The sequence below is a fragment of the Panicum hallii genome, chromosome 6 (genome assembly GCF_002211085.1).
Source record: "Panicum hallii strain FIL2 chromosome 6, PHallii_v3.1, whole genome shotgun sequence".
Taxonomy (NCBI): domain Eukaryota; kingdom Viridiplantae; phylum Streptophyta; class Magnoliopsida; order Poales; family Poaceae; genus Panicum; species Panicum hallii.
This window is the reverse complement of record NC_038047.1, coordinates 40,612,960-40,631,993: the sequence shown is the minus strand read 5'-3', so window position 1 is coordinate 40,631,993 and position 19,034 is coordinate 40,612,960. Positions and strand designations below refer to the sequence as shown.

General features: G+C 45.1%; 1 protein-coding gene and 1 long non-coding RNA gene across 2 annotated transcripts; one reads left to right on the top strand and one right to left on the bottom strand.

The window, feature by feature from the left end:
• The first annotated feature begins 205 nt into the window (after positions 1–205).
• Positions 206–6,816, top strand: LOC112897652. Its single transcript, XR_003229694.1, has 2 exons — positions 206–530; positions 6,552–6,816. It is a non-coding gene; the product is annotated as an uncharacterized LOC112897652 (long non-coding RNA).
• Positions 6,817–7,933: 1,117 nt separating this feature from the next.
• LOC112897912 (transcription factor bHLH96-like) lies at positions 7,934–9,207 on the bottom strand. The gene is made up of 3 exons (XM_025966315.1): positions 9,010–9,207; positions 8,406–8,894; positions 7,934–8,113 (listed from the first exon to the last, which is right to left on the bottom strand). Exons 1-3 carry the CDS (start codon positions 9,187–9,189, stop codon positions 7,982–7,984), a joined length of 801 nt encoding a protein of 266 aa, XP_025822100.1. The 5' UTR covers positions 9,190–9,207; the 3' UTR covers positions 7,934–7,981.
• Positions 9,208–19,034: the final 9,827 nt, after the last annotated feature.

The window sequence follows — 19,034 nt, the reverse complement described above, 5'->3', positions numbered from 1 at the left end:
CAGAGCCCGCAGAGACCAGCGGCGGCGGCAGGGGAGGCGCCGAAATAGTCGCGATCCAATTTAGAGGGTATTTTGTAAATGTTGGGTAAAATATTTGCACAATACCTCCTGATTTGAATCGTAATTATCAATCACGATCCGATTTAGGGATCCTTTTGAAAATTTCCGAATTCAGTTATTTGCAAAGGCCCCCCGGACTCGGACGGCTCGACTCCCGGCAACGGACGGCCGCCGCCGCCGCGACGGCGAGACCCGTGTCCCCGGCGTTGCGGCCACCTCCGAGCGACGGATGGTGCGCACTGCGCACCAGGTTCTCAGCTTGAACGCGGCCGGCCATGAGCTTGATGGCGCCCCAAGTTTGACCGCGGGAAATGGCAGCAGAGCGGTGGAGGAGCAGAACGAACAGCGGCGATCGGAGTTGGCGCTCGGCGGTCATGCCGGAATCGTAGTGGTGTTGGCGGCGGCGTTGAGACTGGGGAGCAATGGGTTGGTGCTGAGTTGCCGGGAGTTTGGAGGTGAGTTTCCTGAAGGTAAGGAGGCCGTCGTTCTTCCTGAAAATTTTCGTATGAGATCTTGCTGTTAAACTGCGTCTGGTTGGATTTATTGAATGCAAATTGATCCCAAGTTTTGTCATGTTCATTGATCTTAACAAAAGTAAATTTCGGGGAATGGTGCTGAAAGTTGATTGACATTAGTACTGGGATAAAAATATGTACCAGCACATCAATTTGGTGTATGAACTCTGCATCCATACTCAGGCACCATCTCGCAGTTATGATTTTTCTCAACTTTGCTTTGAATTTCTAGTGTGTCTTAATTATGTGCTCTCTGAGACAATATACAGCTCCATCTTGCAGTTATGGATTGCATAATAGTTAGAAGCAATGCCTTGTTGCCATCGTTTCCCCCTTTTTGTTAGTAGTTGTTTAATTCAAAGTAGATTGATATATGTGTGAACTGCATTTCCCACTAACCACTCGTCAGTATACCCTTGAGCCCACAAACATTTAACATAACAAAGGTCAAATGCATTTACTATAAACCATCCATTAGTTTTGACAAAATTGAGAATCAACAAAGCAATTTTTCTAGTAATGTAGTGTGTTCTGATATTCAGCATCTTGACACTTACATTATCTCTGTCTGCACTAAATTTGTGGGTTTCGTCTGAAGTATCAATTGTCCAACTTCTGAGTAGACTTAACAAACCGGTGCGGACACACAGTACTCAACAAAAGTTGAATTCAGCTGCATTGAGCCAATAACTAATTATTGGTGGAACTATTGCTTTGTACTTTTTCGAAATGATTTCAATGTGATCTTGTGAAGTTGCTTAATTATGTCATGTACACGGTAGACATAGTCGATGGAGTTCATTAACAAAAAAAGCCTCACCGCAACAACCCTTGCATTGATCTGTTATAAAAAAAAAGTCAAGAAGTTCGTTGATCTGTTATTAAAAAAAGTGTGTTGATCCCTACCCATCTCACGTAGTCACGTTCTGAACTCCGCACAGGTGTGCCTGGCAACATATATTCAGAGCAAGATTAGATGTCAACATTCATAATAAACCTGTATTTCTTTATGTAAAACTACAGAAATGCAATACCAACATTCTTTACAGCAAAGTATACGAGCATTATCTAGACCTTTAACCTAAAATATTTAACAAAACACAACCACATTACTGAACAATCCCTTGGCATCCCCAAAGTCAAAGTTTATTGATCCTTACCCATCACACATCCTGAATCCATGTCACACCCGGTTTTTAAAGACAAAACCGAATGCATAACTATATGTATGCCAGGATCAAGTTCCATACATATAGTGACTTCATTAGTGAATAATCAGCAACAGTATCACGAAAAGAGAATTAAAAGACTATAAAGATTATCAGAGTTATATAGCTTATCCTGGAAACGAAGAATCCACACTTCACAGGCAATCGACCGGGGGTTCCGCAGGCCTAGAACTCAGCATCATCTTCAAAAGACTTCAGATCACTTTCTCCTCTGAGCAGCAATTATAACAAGCGTGAGTACACTTATGGTTGGTACTCAGCAAGTGTTGGGAATTATATGACATGAAGGCCAAAAGCAAGGAAAGGCTAACTGGCTTACTGCGATAAGCAATTTTAGTTGGTCAAGTTTTATTAGCACCTGATTACTAAGGTATAAGTTCATACCAAAACCCACATTAAAAGAGAGAGAAGAGATACAGCATAAGCATAACCACAACCATAACCATGGTCCACAATAACCATAACCATAAACATGGTCCACAATAACCATGACCATAACCATGGTCCACGATTTAATTCATCTTCAAGTTCAATTATCATGTGAGGGTCCAAGCCGCTCTTAACCGTGAGCACGGCTGATATATCAGTTTTCACTCTGCAGAGGTTGTACACTTTACCCACAATTCGTGTCTCCCGATTTGCCCGAGGTAGCTAGCCTCTTAAACACTTCCGAGGTGAGTGGCAAGGGATTCACTACGAGGCCTTTACAAAGATTCCCTAACTTATGACAGTCCGCTGAGGTTTCAGGCCGCAGTGGTCATAACCCTCCCTAATGAGGAAGACGCCTTACCCAGGAACATATCTACACCTCAAGAGGACCGGGCTATACCCCATCAACGCACTCCCCTCTTGCCCTTTCGGTAAGATCATCACAAGCTAGAGTTTCTAATTAATTAGCCAAGACCAGAGCCATATAGTATTGTGGTTGCACTGTTTTCCTGGGTGGTTCTCCATGTTCCGATTAAACATATAATCTTGTGATTAACAACACAAAGGGCATGAACATGGATAAAACAGGTGTAGCATCATCATTGTTATCATCATGGTTATAAATTATTCCCAAACCAGAACTAGTTATAGCAACTAAGCAATAGCTACCCAACAATAAAGATAAAACCCAGGTTGACAAGGAATGATCATAAAGACTAGGCATATCCTTAATTAGGATCCATCAATATTAGGACACATGCATGCATATAAAGAAAATATTGTATTTATTGTGATTATTAGGACAAAAGTATGATCAAGGAAACACTTGCCTTTCTTTTAGAGAATAGCTGCTCAGAGTCTTCAACTCTTGTTCTTGAAATTCTATATCTTCAAAGCTCTTGGATCGCGCTTTTTCTAACGTCACACAAGCATCCGACCGAAGCATACAAGCAAGCAAACAAATAAGAACAACTAAGAACAAATACAACAAACAAAAGGAAAGCTTTAAAAGAGCGAACTAAAGGATAAGGCTCGATGCTACGGTCACGAGAAAGAAAGAAACACGGAAAACGGAGCTAGGGATGAAAAGATACAGCTATCGGGAGATTTATATTATAAAAGAATAAAAGAACGATAGGCTTTCATTTATTTTAATTTAGAAAACCAATGTAAAAGATATTCAAAAGAGAATATCCCTAATTATAATTAACTCATATTATATTTGCATTTATAAAGACGAAGTAGAACTTAGTCAAATTTTATATACAATTCTCTATGTATAAATTACACTATTAAATAATTAATTAGAAAAGAAAACTTGTGAGAACATCTAAACGCATAACTTTATGATTCGAGTTGAACTAAACAAATTAAATTACAAACACATTTGAGTTGATATTAATCAAATTAACATTAATTATGAAAACCGGAGAAAAGACTTAATTGGATTTTATTTCGGAAAACTAGATGAGAGGATATTATTCAAATTAAATTGATATTTAATTTTAAAAACATGAATTACGGCACAACAACGCTACTAAATGATAGCTTAGGGTTTTAGAAGACTAACGCAAAAAGAACGGATCGAAAAGGATATAAAACGCGGAAACTACGCATAAAACAGCGCTGCAGGGACCTATACGCAATTAACTATAGACTTGAAGGGTTAGCTGAAAAGAAATACAAGATACAGAAAATAGGGCTCACAAATACAGAAAAGATTAGGGTTAGACCTGAAAAATTCCATGGTGGGGCTGGATTGAAAAGATGGAAAAGATCTAGAGGGTTTTCTGCAATTTTCGCTAGACATAGCAATTTACACGATAATTACAGATTTCTTCCAGGGACTAAATCGTAAAAGCTTCAAATCAGGCAGCAATGGTGGCGGCGGGTACTGTAGCTCAAATTGCCGGCGATTTAGGGCACGAGAGGTCGCGGGAAGTGGGGGAAAAGAAAGAGGACGACGAGGGGATTCCGTTCCATACCTAACTTACCACGGGGACCCATCGTAGAGATCGAATTTTGCGAAGGAAGTTGCGACGGCGGCTCTGTTCATCTGTTCTGGGCGGCTGTACTGTTTCTGTGCGTGCAGCCTGCAGGGGAAACGAGCAGGGGCGAGGGTGGCACACAGGGAAAGGGCAAGGCACAACGCTAGGCATGGAGGAGTGGCACGGCGGCTGGGGGGCCGCGACGCATGGTTGCAGGAGGAGAAGCGCATGAGGCAGAAGCGATGGGCAGCAGGGGCTGGGCGGCGCTCCTGGGTGGGGGCGCGCAGGGCAGGGGCGCAGGTGTGCACGAGGCACAGGCTGCAGGGGGTAGCGCAGGGGCAGGCCCGGGCGGCCTACAGGCTGGGCGACGGCGCGTCTAGTGGTGGCGCTGGGCGGTGCAGGAACGTGAGGAGGAAGACGTGCTGCAGGGCACGACGGCGGCTATGCAGGAAAGCGAGGAGGAAAACGCGAGGCAGAGAGATGCAAGACTAGGGTTACGCGAGCAGGATTTATAGGGACGCGGAGACTTCAAGTTTGGCAAGCAGGAGGGCGTGAGGGCTCGCGGGGAGGGTGCGCGACGGCGGTTGAGCAGCAACCGAAACAAGCAGAGAAGATGCGGGATTACGGTTACCTAAGGATTTATAAGGACGCGGAGGATTTAGCGAGTAGGGACTAGACGGCGCATCGGGCTGGGACTCGTTCATGGGCCGAAACAGGTTCGAGCAAGGGCCGAACATGAAAACGAGCTGATAGAGCTGGTTGAACATGAACGAGTTATTCGAGAGCGCGGAAGAGAGAAGAAAAGGATTAGGCCGAGTCGTTGGAGCTGACGGTGATCGAACATCATCGGAAAAATACTGAAGACGAGCCACGAGGCGTCGTTTTCGAGCATGACTTGATCGGGAAAAAAATGGTTAGAGGATCGGGAGCTCGATGGAACTTCTTAATGATTCGGAGAGGATAAGGTTAAAAGGATATACAACAAAGATACGGCTCGGTCTGACTGCGATGAAAATGAAAAAAAAAAAGAAATATTTTCCAGAACATATTTTCAAGTTGAAAATAAATCTAGAAAAGTCCAGATAAATATTTCAAACCAAGAAAAATATATCCGGAAGAATCCCAAAAATTTCCGAGGAAACTCGGGAGGTAAATTTGGGATACGAGGAATCCAAATAAAATATTTGGGCTTCATGAAAAAAGAATTTTAGAGCTTTCCAAATAATAAAATAAATGGTTCTAGCTCTCAGATAAATAGAATAATTATCAGAAAAATCTTTAAAATTCTTGGAAAATCCTATTGATAGATGAACACATTGTAAAAGATAGTCACATCCTAAAATTAAATATTTTAGGGTGTGACAATCCACCACAGGGATACATGGCAATATATATACAGAACAAGATGAGACTCGTTACGCAGCCACCACTTCTCTGCATTCTCATAATCACCTATACTCCCATTAAAACTTCAGAAATATGAGCCGGATCTTCTTTGAGCAAAATATGCAAGTCTTATTGGAACTTTCACCTTTCAGTCAAATTATATCCAGTTAGCAAGTCAAACTACTTATCTTTTTATTTTATATCTGATTCAAGCACTTCTATTCTTTACCTGTGTTTTTAATACCTCCTTAGTACTTAGCTTTTATTTCCATTGAGCTATTTCTTGGAAGATCTGACCAGTACGTCTGACTATATATCTTGTCACTTTCCTATGATTTTACCAATCTCCCTGTTACTAAAAGAATGCTTTATCCGACATATTGTAGATACAGGAATCTTTCTGATAAAGTTGTTCATGTCGTGTTTGTTCAGGGATGTACTAGGCTTACTTGGTGTTATTCCTTTCAGACATGAGCTCGATATCAAACAATAAGTAGGCCACTATTGGAACATGCAAATTATTGATCTAAGTTTGGAAGCATCGAATGATACGGAAAGCTGTTAAACAACTTGTCCGTTTGTCTTTTATTACATGGTGAAATATGTCATTCTTTTCTCTCCAAAACTGGCATGTCCTGTATCCAGTTAGCTGCATGAATTATGTACAGCCATGTTACCTCTAAAATCCAGTTCTCCAGTTGTTTAAGCTAAAAGTATGATGGGGAATAAAATGGCAAGGCAGTGGTGGTCTGCAATGGAAATGGTGGGTTAAACCAAATGACAATACAGAAATGGTCATAGCCAAAAATATGAAACTGGATGTTCCAAATCGCCTATTTTTCTCTCGTTGATCCACCTGTAGAATTTCTTGTGTCGATGTTTTCTGCATGCTATGTTGACTGAAAATTTGTACTCTGCTGACGATCGCTTCTTTCCAATACCAGAGATCCAGGGCAGAGATTCTTGAAGCTAAAACACCCTGTTATGTCATCATGGGCGCTGTGCTGCTGTACTGGCAAGATGAATACGTATTCTTATGTGTTCATGCTACCTTAATACTGTGCCATTCCTTTCCAGCGGTAGGGCTTCATTGGGCCATTCAGGTCTCATGTACATTTTTCCTCCAGTTTTAGTGGTGAGGTGGTTAGCTGCTCAGCTCAGTTCATCAGAGCACCCTATGTGGCCTGGGAGAGTGTGATTTGTGGTCTGTGTTGTTGTGCCATCGTTTCCTGTGTGAGATCAGTGACCAGTGACTTTCCATGGTAGGATCACGCGCTACGCACGTGTTCTCGTGTACTTGCATTGTTCAAATATAACAATCACCAGATTTTCCTTTTGAAACAAAAAGAGAGAGGAGGACATCTTTTTTAAAAAAAAATAGAGGAGGGCATCTCGAGAGAGAGAGACGCGTCATTTCAAGCAGCTTTAGCAATGGGATCAATCATGCCTAGGCAGAAACAGGAAAAGGGACTCTGCAAGGGGAAAGGGGCCTCTGTCCCAGAATCTCTTTCCGGCGAGGGTCAATGCGACGACACGAGCCGGCACGTCTTTTCCTGTCAGCTCAGCTGATCAGCTCCCAGCTCTCTGCCCTCTGCCCTCTCCCCCATCACCTCGCTTTCCAGCGTTCAGTAGCGTCCGCCCCGTCCGTCGTCGGCTCGTCGCTCTCAGCCATGCCCCCATGCCCGGCCCTTCACCGCGCAAAAGCTCCCCACGATCGACACCTCCTTTTGCAGGAACCGCTCGTCAACCCTTGCCCCCCCCCCCCCCCCCCCTGCGTGCGCAGGGGTTGGCATTGGTAACTGGCACTGGCATGGCACACCGCGGGGCCGGTGGCGCACCACCGAGCCGGCCGGCTGGCCGGCGGGGCCGAGCTCTTGCCACCGAAGCGGGAGGGCGGACGGCGCCGGCTGCGTGGGTGGCCACCGGCCGGGCGGCGGGCCGGGGCTGTCCCTGGAATCTTTTGCCCCTGCTGGTTCGATCGGGAATGTTGCTTCACGAGGGGAACAGCCGGTCCAACAGGGCGCCGCGCCGCGCGCACAGCAGGGCGCAGGGCCCTGAAAGCTCTGCCGCGATTGTGCCCGTCACTCGTGCTGCGTCTACAGGCTACAGGGCGGTGGTGAAGAACACGTTACTGCCCGCAGTCCACGCGTGTCGCGTCGCACGGTCCCACTGCACGTACGTACGTACGTACACACACACACACACACACCCAAACAAATTCGTCCATAGATGGGAGATGCGAAGTTGCTAAATACAGGAGGCACGCTTGCACGTACTGGCAAACACAGAACACGCGAAAATCAGTTCGAACATCAAAAGGCTACAAGGAGTGTAACAATGCATGCTTTCTCGCACGAGTGCACTGTTTTCTGCGTCATTCTTCTTCTTCTTCGGCCTGCGATCCGAGCGGCTCGGCGCCGCCCTCCTCGCGGTCGACCGCCTCCACGATGCCGTGGACCGCCGCCGCGATGTCGTCCACCGACGAGAGCGCGCAGTCGTCTTCCACCTGCGGGCAGCCGGCCGTCCAGGCAAGCCGACACGGAACGTTCAGCTTCAGCAGGTCATCATGAGACATTAATTAAACAATGGCACGGCCGCTCGTTCGATCAACTAGCTCTACGGCGACATAGTGCTTGTAGACCACGGCCTGTCCCTGACCCCGTGTCGTCGGCTTCATTGAAAACACGGAGACGGGGGAGTTTGGAGGGGTCGTTCCGGACAAGGCGCGCGCGGAAACCAAGGCCGGCCGGGGAGAGGAAGGGGACAAGTGGCGGCGGGGGAGGGCGGTTGGTACGTACCTTGAGGCTGAGGGAGTAGAGGGCCATGCGGCGGGCGTCGCTGGTGGCGTTGAGGTGCAGCACGGTGAGGCGGCGGCGCTGCAGCCCGGCGACCAGGCGCAGCAGCTGCCGCGGGCGCCGCCGGGACAGCAGCTTCAGGCTCGCGTGGCTCTCCACCATGGTCACCTCGACGTCCGCCACGGACGACAGCCGCGAGCCCGAGGCGTCGTGGTCGCCGTCGCCGTTATTGGCGTCCGCGTCAGCGTTGTTCGGTCCCTCGCCGTCTGCGGGTGGCGTGTTCCCGGTGGCGGGGGAGCGGGCGACGGCGCGGGCGCTCATGGAGTACTGCGGGAAGGTGAAGAAGCCCGCGAAGGGCCCCGCCGCGGCGTCGCCGTCGCCGGGGGACAGGTCGTGGCGGCGGGCGTGCTTCCGCGCCTCCAGCGACTGGAGCAGCTGCTCCAGCTCCTTGACGTAGTTGATCGCGCCGCCAATTATGGACGCCTGGTCGCCCTGTGTGCATCCAGCACCCACGGTACAGAAAACCAGAGCAATCTTCATCGAGATCGGTAATGGCGGGTTAAACAATTAAGCCCTAGCCCCTAGCTAGATAGGTGCAGGCACGTACCCTTTGCACGTAGGACGGCGGCATGAGGGACCGGAGCGCGGCGAGGTACTCGTTCATCTGCTTGCGGCGGTTGCGCTCGACGGCGATGTGGGTCATCCGCTGGCTCTCCACCTCCTCCCTGTTCTTGACGCTCCTCGTCCTGCGACGCTTCCGCCTCCCTGACGCCGGCGGCGGCGACATTGCCACCGCCGCCGCCGCCACGGCTACCTCCTGAGAGAAGCCGGCACCACCACCAGCTGCTGCATTGCCGCCGCCGCCGTTCTCCGGCAGCGGCGGAGCAGAGCTGCCGTCGGGCTCCTGATGATCAGCCCCCTGCATCATCACGGAGGAGCTTGCGCCCACCTCCCAGTAGCCGCCGGCGCCGGCGCCCCCTTCCAAGTCCATCACCCCCTCCATGGCCCCGCCATGCTCGCTTTCGCCATGGCCCCAGCTCCACCCTCCTCCTCCTCCTGGAGCCGCCGCCATGGCCCAGCTGCCAAAGAGCCCCTCAGAGAACACCACGGCCTCCAGCGCCATGCCTCAAGAAACAAATTAACCTCAAAAAAGGGCAAGGAGGCAACATGTAACGTGGAGCTAGCTGAGCTCGAGCTCGCTAGCCAGCCAGCCGTAGGACTGGGAGGAGGAAGAAAGGCGAGCGAGGAGCCACATCTGGAGCTGACGGGTAAACTATATACTGCTTGCATACTGGATCCATGGCCCGGGGGGCTCGGAGAGGAGCGGCGTGATTAGGCCATGATTTGGTCGGAGAGGCGGGGACGAGATGGCAGGGCCGCGCGCAGGGGTAGGAGAGAGAGGACAGAGGAGACGACGCATGCTGGCTGGATTGCTGGCTGGCACAGTGGCATCGGGAAACGCGACCTGCACTAGGCGATGCTAAAAACAAGGCGGGCTCCCTAGAGTGCACAAAATACACAACCTGTCATTCCAGATTTACCAATCGGAGCAGGTGATTTGCGCAGCGCAGGGGAGGGGAAGACCGGACGGAGGAGAGGGCCGGACAGCAGCAGCTGCAGCAGCACCCAAGACACGCGGTAAAAATGGTGACGGAGAGCCACGCCGACGCGGTAAATTTTCCTAGAGCCCCCAGCGCATGCATCTGATCGTCGTCGTCGCTTGCTCTCAGGCTGGGGGCTGCGCGGTTGCGTCGGCAGGCGGCTGCAGCGTAGCCGCACTCCGATGCCGCCCGCGTAGCCAGCAGCTCGCAGGGAAGCCGGCACTGCATGCCTCGGGCGGATACGATCGTGCCCGTCCATCCCTAGGCGGCAGGCGACCATGGGAGCATGATGAGGGAATCATTGTGGCCGGCGGTCACGGGGAGGCATGTGTGTGCAGTGTACGTCGTGCATCAGTGCATGCATGCTAGCGGCGTCGTCGTCAACAACGCACGTACGCGGGGCCGGAGCCGAGAGCATTGCGTTCCTACCGCCTGGCATATGGATGAACACGCGTGCACGGAGGCCGCCGTGACGGGTAGCGTCACTGTGCCTGCTGCGCTCTCGGCCTCTCGCGTGCGCATGCGTTTGTAGGCATCACTCCTTTGCGACGACTGTAACGCTCCACGGGCGCTCGCCTGTCATCACGGAGGCGTCTCTGGATGAACATGGCCAATAGTAACTTCTTCTTCCTCAACTTCACAATGCAATACTACTCTCCTGTCTCCTCTGAATTCGACGTACATAACTACTGTAATTTGGCATTTTGCTTAGAGACTGCTGTGACAAGATCCGCGCGAGAGCAAATTTATAGGACTGGTGTTAAAAACAAATCCAGTCGCCGGCAAATATCGGGGGTTTGAGGTGTTTTCTTTACAAGTAGCCGATGTTGTCTTCTAGCCTCTCAAACAATACCCTCCGGGAGATCTTCCCTCGTCTGGTCAACTTTTTTTTTTAAATTGCACTTTAGGGCATGGCCCTCCTTTTTTAATAATAATATATTGGAACCCAATTATGAACACATATTAACAATGAAACAAAAACAATAAGGAAAATGATCAGATATACCAACATCTTTGTGTATATATTACACCAGCTAATCATGCATCGTGGCTAGATTAGGCCAGGGAAATATTGCAACTGCTACACTCACTATAAAAAACAATTTGTAGGGACGCTCTTTTTTTTCTAGGGGTGGCCCAAAAGATAACCCGCTCCTACAAATGGAGCAGGGTTACTGCAATTCACCCGCCCCTGAAAATGCATTTCTAGGGGCGGGTGACGGCGTCACCCGCCCGTGGAAAGGGTGGCTATTTCCAGGGGCGGGTGATGGCATGACCCGTCCCTACAAATAGTCTCACGTAAAAAAATTTATAACTTTTCCATATGATCTCAGATGAAATCAAACTTTATACCAAAATTATAGAGATTGATGATTGTAGTTGATAATATTTTTATTTAAGGTCATTTAGTAGTCCAAAAAAATAGTATAAGTTGCCTAATAGCCATGACTATATAGTATCTCATACAACTCAAGTCATACTTTCAGGTTTCCACGATCTTAACCTTTATATACACTAAAATATACTTGGTATATTTTTTTATCTACAGTTCACGATAACCATAGTGTAGAAGTTTCAAATTTTTGTATTTGTTTTGTTATAAGTAAAGATTTAAATGAATTTTTGGAATAAAGTAGAAAAAAAATTTAGGGGCGGGTGATGGCGCAACCCACCCCTACAAATCAATTTTAGAGTTAATATAAAGAAATAGCATACCCGATAGAGTCACAAGTGACTACATAGTGTGGTGGAGAGGAAGATACACGCGATGCTTGAGGTATGGCTAGTTGGTGCAATATTTTTTCTTTTGCTTTTTTTATTTTTTTATTTTTTTATTTTCTGAAAATTGGTGTAAGGTGGGCACATTACCCACCCCAAAAATAGCATTTTAAGCTACGAGAAGTAGGGGCAGGTACCGCATCCGCCCCTAAAAATACGTTTTTACCCGTCCCTAAAAACTCTTTTCATAGTAGTGACTGTTTGTCTCCTCCTTATATATTTGCCAAAGGGTGCGTTTCAAAAACATGCGAAATTTTTGGAGAATATAGAGACTTCCTTGTAAGCAAGCGCAGGTCTCCTCTTTTTGAAATAAGTGTGTATATTTTGTCAAAAAAAATTGTACCTTGATAGTGCTTGTGGTGGTGACTGGTTGGTTGCAATAGTTTTTTCTTTTTTCTTTTGCTATTTTTATTTTTTTTATTTTTTTATTTTCTGAAAATTGATTTGTAGGGGCGGGTCATGGGACGGGCGCATTACCCGCTTCTAAAAATAGCGTTTCTAGCTGCGAGAAGTAGGGGTGGGTACCACACCTACCCCTAAAAATATATTTTTACCTGCCTCTAAAAACCTTTTTCGTAGTAGTGACTGTTTGTTTTCTCCCTATATATCTGCCAAAAACTACTTTTCAAAACATTCGAAATTTTTGGAGAATATAGAGACTTCCTTGTAAGCAAGCGCAGGTCTCCTCTCTTTTGAAATAAGGGGTGCTTTCAGCCGGCCCTGTCCTTTTGGATGGAGCATCAGCAAGCATATGGTTCTTTGAAAATCATGGAGTTACCCTCTTAGGGGAATGTTACTAAAGGGGAAAACCATATTATAAATGGTCCATCCTTCGACTACATTATTGCAAAGGGTTTACAACAGAATTACATGTTAATCATGTCACCTGTACTCCGTCTTAGAAACAAATCATGTCACAATGAAATAAAGGTGATGAGTTGACTCATCAAGTTCGCGGTGAGTATGTAGCATGTAAAGTTCTTAGGTTCCACAAGTACATTTTACCTTTTCATGCAACACCTTTTCCTTCCTCAACAAAGGTAACAAAAAGGAAGCTCCATGTATATGCTGTCTTGTGATGCCATCATACCAACTGGGAATGGGGCAACTAAGAAGGTTAGTAAGTGGCGAATAGAGAAAAGTGAGTGGAGATTCCCAATGTTGATTGGGGTTTGTCCCCTGTCGCTAGTACATCGTCTTCAATTCATTCCCATGATGCACTTTTAATAATAATCAACTCATGTTTCCAAGTTAAGTTTGCTGCATATTCTGATTGGAACGTTGTGAACTTTTGTGACGCGCTGTATACCATACATGTCTGCTTTACTCAACATGTTACTGTTGATCCAACAAACAAAGGGAAACTAAAATGCACTATGACTGCATAAGTTTCATACTGATCATAGGAAATGGTTTGATGCCCCTAGTAGCTGCTGGATGATGTCCCCACAGCCCAAATGGATGGCCCCAACACTTGAAGGGCATGCCATCTTGGGCAGTCTCACTAACTTGAGTTGGTGCAGGGTCTACTGCATTGGACTCCCTCGTCCATGCCATGTTTTTTTTAAAAAAAAGAGATTGTTACATATACCAGTTAGTTGAGCACTTTTTTTTTGAGTTGAGCACTTTAACCATGTATTTCATAAACCAGCATTGTGAACCGATGGAATCAAGCACGAACTGTTAGGCAGCTTCAGATCAAACTCCTCGTCAGCGGATTCAGTAGTTTCCCAAATCACATAGGGCCCGACGCCTACAAACACGAAGGGCAGGAGGCGAGGCACCCTTTCGCAGCATACACACTGAACCTCTCACTTTGCAAAAGTGCCTGGCCTCATCTGATCCCCTCCGCTGTCCCCACTCCTCGCCCTATTTAACGTCCACTTCGGCCTGTGACGTCCCGGTGAAAAGTCAGGGACGACGACGCCCCTGCGAACTCTTATCGACCGCCATGCCTGCCCATGCAAGCATTGCATGTGTGATGTGTTCATTTACAGCGCTGTAGCTGCAAGGACAGCTCGATGCGCGATCCGAGCTACGGCGCCGCGAGTACGATGCAAAAGATGATTGACAAAAGGCTACGCCGAGAGGGGGGAGAGGTCGGAGGTCGTCCTGATGACTGACGAGCCTGCTGGGTGCTGGCTGCCGGCCGGCCGGCGATTTGTCATTTTCAGAGCCCCGGCCCGGCGCCTAGGGGCACGGGAGGAGGAGGAAGAACGCCCGGTTGCATATGCTCGAACGGGGTAGCTCGTCCCCTTGCATGCTCGATCTACCCGCGTAGCCTGTACGCGCATGCAGTACATGAAGCACCTTCTCGATCTGCGAGGAAGAACGGTCCATGTCGTCGCCGTCATCGTCCGGCGGCTCCGTCCGGCGCGGCGTCCGGCCGGCCACCCGTCTCGATCGGTCACTGCAACGGCAAGCCGTGACTCTCTGGACGGAGGCGAGGGAGATCGATCGACCAGGGCGCTGCAGATTATTAATTGCAGCAAGTCTCCGCTGGTTACTACTACATGATGAAGCTGAAATCGCTGCGTGCATGCGACAGAATGATAGGCCGGGCCTGTCTGAACCTCGGAACGATCTCTCGATCAGCGGCCTAGCTATCTACTGTTTCGCCCGGGGGTGGCCGGGCCGGAGAGGGGGCTACCTGTAGCCTGTAGCTGTGGCGCACCGGCGCAGAACAGGATGCGAGAACCGTGTCCGGTTGCGAGGGGTAGCGCCACCAACCCTGGCCGGAATGCACATGCACGCATGCGTCAGATCAGCAGCGGGCCGGCCGGGCGCGCCGCGCAAATATTCCCGCTAGCTCTGGCCCGGGCTTGTCTTTCCTTGACCTTCACCGGCCTCAGGCTGCTGCTCAGGGCTCAGGCGCGCAGGCCTCACTCCTCAGGCTGCTCGGCGACTGCGAGCTACTGCTGCCTGGCTAGCCCTTTCTGCTACGCCTTTGGTTTCTTGTGTGCGTGCATCTATGCCCATTCAGCTGTGGATTTTATTTTCGTTTGTTTTGGATCTCGCATATGGGTTGCCGATCCCCAACTTATTTAAATGTACAGTGTCATCCAGTTCCAAGTCTTTTTAGTTTCTATTGATATGTCTATCTACTTGACATCCAGAAGGGGGTGCTCAGGGCATTGCTTGATTCATGGGAGATGGGGAAAAGAAAAATAAAGGCAAAATAGACGTATTGGTCCCTCAATTTTGATCTGAGGTCAACTTCGTCCTTTAACTTTCAAATTGACCAATGTAGTCTCTCAAATTTCATTTTTGGTCAAACTCGTTCTTATATTGATATTATACTCCAAAATAACATAATTATACTCCATAATAATATGAGATTTATCCAAAATATCCTCTTTGCCCTTGGCTCCTTCCCCTTTAAATTCTGCAACAGTTTATTTTTTACTAAAAAAAATATTTAACCAATGCAAATCACATGGTGTGGTGGCATCTATGCATTTAGAAGCTAAACATCACAAATGTTTTATTTAGAACATAGAAGTTTACTTACCCATACATTACATTTTATGGCGGACGTGTAGATTATATAAAAACTACCAAGCTGGCCCGCGCAAATAGCACAGGTAGCCAGTTTTTTCTAATCTTTACATTTTTCTAGATGATGTCCATTGTAATTCTTTTTCTAGATGGGTCCAAACAACAGGTTATCTATATTTTTTACAACAGTTATATTTTATGAAATACTTTTAGAACATTAGTTTAGGGGAAAAAATAGAATATCTTATATATAAATATATGTTATATTTTCATGACACCTCATGCTTATATTACATTGAAATATTTTGGCATGAATATTTTTTAAACTTTTGACGGGCGATACATTTTTATATTTGATAGTTTCAGCCGTTATGTATAAAAAATTACCCTTAGATTTTTAGAAGAAAATCTAGATGATTTATAACACTAAAAGGCACTAATCTTCTTTTTTTTCTTTATTCTCCAATCTCCAATTCCTAAAGCTCTATGCATACATGCACTTGTATTGTCTTATGGCTGTTGCACCTAAGTTCTCATCACGTAATGTTCAGGGGATCTACAGATTCACTATTGCATCTAACAATGTACTCTCCTTTATGCTCACCACCTTCTATGGTCATCATCACTTTCTTGGATTCTAACCCGTGTTAACTTTTCTTCTTTCCTTTTTTTATCATAGTTGTCCCATGTAAGCTATTGCAATTAAGGTGTGCTTCTTCATGGCCATTCGATAGCTTTTTCGTGGTTGTTGTCATGCTCCCTAAAATTGCATAGTAATGGTCCGTTTGGTAGGGATTCAGCTTCTTCTAAAAGGGCTTTAGCTTTGGCTTCAATGGTGAAGCCACTTTTCCTTTAGTCGAAACCATTTTAAAAGAAGTTTGGCAAAGCATCATCATAATAGTTATATGGTAATTCTAAGAACACTTTAAAGCGTTTCTGTTGGCTCCATCCATCCCAGCAAGACTCCAACGCTGCAGACCTTTTGGAGCAGGGGCTGCCCCAACCTCAAAATGATGGGTGTGTTGGGTGGTCTTGACTCTGAGAGTTTTGGTAGCATGATATTGTGGAGGATTTAGACTACCATCATTTATCAGGCCACTTCAAATACGTTGAACGTCGAATAACTAAGAATCTTTTAGTACACTTGTTTTAGGTAAAGTGGAGGAAATATTCTTTATAAAAAAATATTTTGTTCAATTCCCTTCTGTCACTACTTAATCACAAAATTATATACGTGAGTCGTTTGTGTATTTGGCTACAAATTGATAGATGAAAATAAATGCACTAAGTTTTCATTCTATGACTTGACGTTTTATTTCGTATGTGATAATTCCGTTGGCTAGCTCTAGATTTGACTGACGGTAATTGGGATAGCATGTTTTTGCATGTACGATACTGTATAGTTTTTATATAGCTATTTATAATCATATTTGACATGCAATATTTGGTGAATTTGTAATTTTTTAACTTCAAATTTGGTTATTTATTAGCTGTATTTGACATATACTATTATTTTTTATATTTTTAGATGAAATTTTATCTATTTGTATTCGATGTGAATTCTTTGATCAATTGCTAATCTCTATATATTTTTAATTTCAAATTTAGGTGCTCACTAATTGTATTCTATATGGGCTCTTTGGTGAAGACCTAATTTTCCTTTTTTAAATTTTGAATTTTTCTAATTGTATTCGACATGAACTCTTTGATCATCTCCTATTTTTTTAGTTTTTTAGTTATGAAATTAATTATTTATCAATCATGTTTGATATGGATTCATGAGTTAATTTAGATTATATTTTTAGTTGAGAATTTATCTATTTGTATTCGATGTGGATTCTTTGATCAATTGCTAATTTCCTTATATCTTTTATTTCAAATTTAGCTACTCACTAATTGTCTTTGATATGAACTCTTTGGTGAAGACCTAATTTTCCTTTCTTTTAATTCTAAATTTAGATAATTGTATTTGACATGGACTCTTTGATCATCTCCTAATTTTTTTAGTCCCGAAGTTAGCTATTTATTAATCGTACTTGCTATAGATTCGTGAGTTAATTTAGATAGTTGGATCTTCATAAAATCTAACGGTATAATCCTTCTCTTTTTTAAATTAACGTGTGAATTTCTAGACTCTCTCGACGAACGTTTCATAGAGGTGCTTATACGGTAGTGTCATTTGCGTATTCATAGAGATGATTATGCATGGTTATATGTGTGCGTTTATATCTATACTCTGTTTCATAAAAATAATTTTTTATAGCTGGAGGATAAAATCACATAAATTAGCTTGTAAAAGAGAAGCATAGGTACATGAAATCCATATTGTTCTGTTTACGTAAATGCTATTAACGTGTATTAGATATGGTTTACATTAGAAAAGAAGATTACACGTAGAAGAATAAAGTTACATAAGTTAGTATGCGTACCTAAAGTCTGTATCTTTGGAATTTCTAATTTGCTAGTTTAGCATCTCATTCCATAAATAAGCATCTCATACTACAACGATATGAGATACTAATTTGCTTATTTTTAAATTTCTAATTGTCTATATTTTAGTCGAATTTGATAGGGATTGTTTGAGTAAATCAAGATCATATTCGGTATGGACTCTTTGAATTAGTATAGGCTGTCAGATCTTTATAAAATCCGACGGTGCATATCCTTCTCTTTTTAGATTAACGTGAGAATTTCTAGACCCTCTCGGCGAACGTGGTGGGTTCTTTTAACACTCTCTTATTAATATAATAGATATTTACCCATGCATCGCATTGTATTGCGGACACATAGAGGGTAAAATTAGACCTACTTGTTGCATAATTGTACCATCATATAAAATATTGCGGAAAGTTGAGCAAACATGATACAAATATTGGAAAATGAGGAGGGGGAGAATGAGCCAAGGGTAAAATAGATCTTTTGTATTTATCTCATATTATTATAGAGTATAATATCAGCATGTGACACTCAGGTAATTAGCATGGTCACATCCTAAAGTTTTGATGTGTTTTTATGTGCAAAGTTTAGCAAAAGGTGTGCCTAATATGTGCAAGGTTATGGAAAAAGTGATAGTTATGTAATTAATTTTAACTAGAGGTCCTTTTATGCAAAATGGATGGAAATAGAGGGAAAAGTTTAAAAGTAAGAGGGTTGTTTTGCAAAAGTGGTATCTGTGGTTAAAATTGCAAAAAATATGTGCAATTACCATTGGGTATATATGAAAAAGTATTTTTTTTAACCATAGGACTTACATAAAATGTGAAGATTTTACCAAGTCTATTTTATCTCCAAACCTATTGCTCAAATGCAGATGAACCTTAAAGAGAAGTTGTAGAGTTTGAAAAACCATGCACTTTTGCTTTTTGGACCATCTTCATTTGAGAACTGGTTTAAAAGTTACAAGTCCTTTTCAGTGAGGTCCCTGCTTTTCTCTAAAATTGCAAATCAGTCCCCAGTTCAGTTCTGTCGGTGTTTAACCGGCTGCCCACCGTGGGATATACCCAAGGTGGTAAGTTTTGGGTGAGGGGACGCCGAGATCAGGAACTCGAAGGTGCATGGAACACAAGACTTAGACAGGTTCGGGCCGCACGGAGCGTAACACCCTACGTCCTGTATGGCTTGTATTGCCTTCTGTATAGAATGAATGACCTAATGATCTTCTGTTTCGAGGGGGTCTCTGACCTCCCTTATATATCCGAGAGGCCAGGGTTACAAAGATGCCAACCAACCTTTGCCGAGGGATCCTACCAGAACA

Coding starts and splice junctions, on each gene's coding strand:
- LOC112897912 (XM_025966315.1), bottom strand. CDS start 9,189: ATGTCGCCGCCGCCGGCGTCAGGGAGGCGGAAGCGTCGCAGGACGAGG. Junction 8,895..9,009: donor CGCCGTCCTACGTGCAAAGG/GTACGTGCCTGC, acceptor GGATGCACACAG/GGCGACCAGGCGTCCATAAT. Junction 8,114..8,405: donor TCTACTCCCTCAGCCTCAAG/GTACGTACCAAC, acceptor GGCTGCCCGCAG/GTGGAAGACGACTGCGCGCT.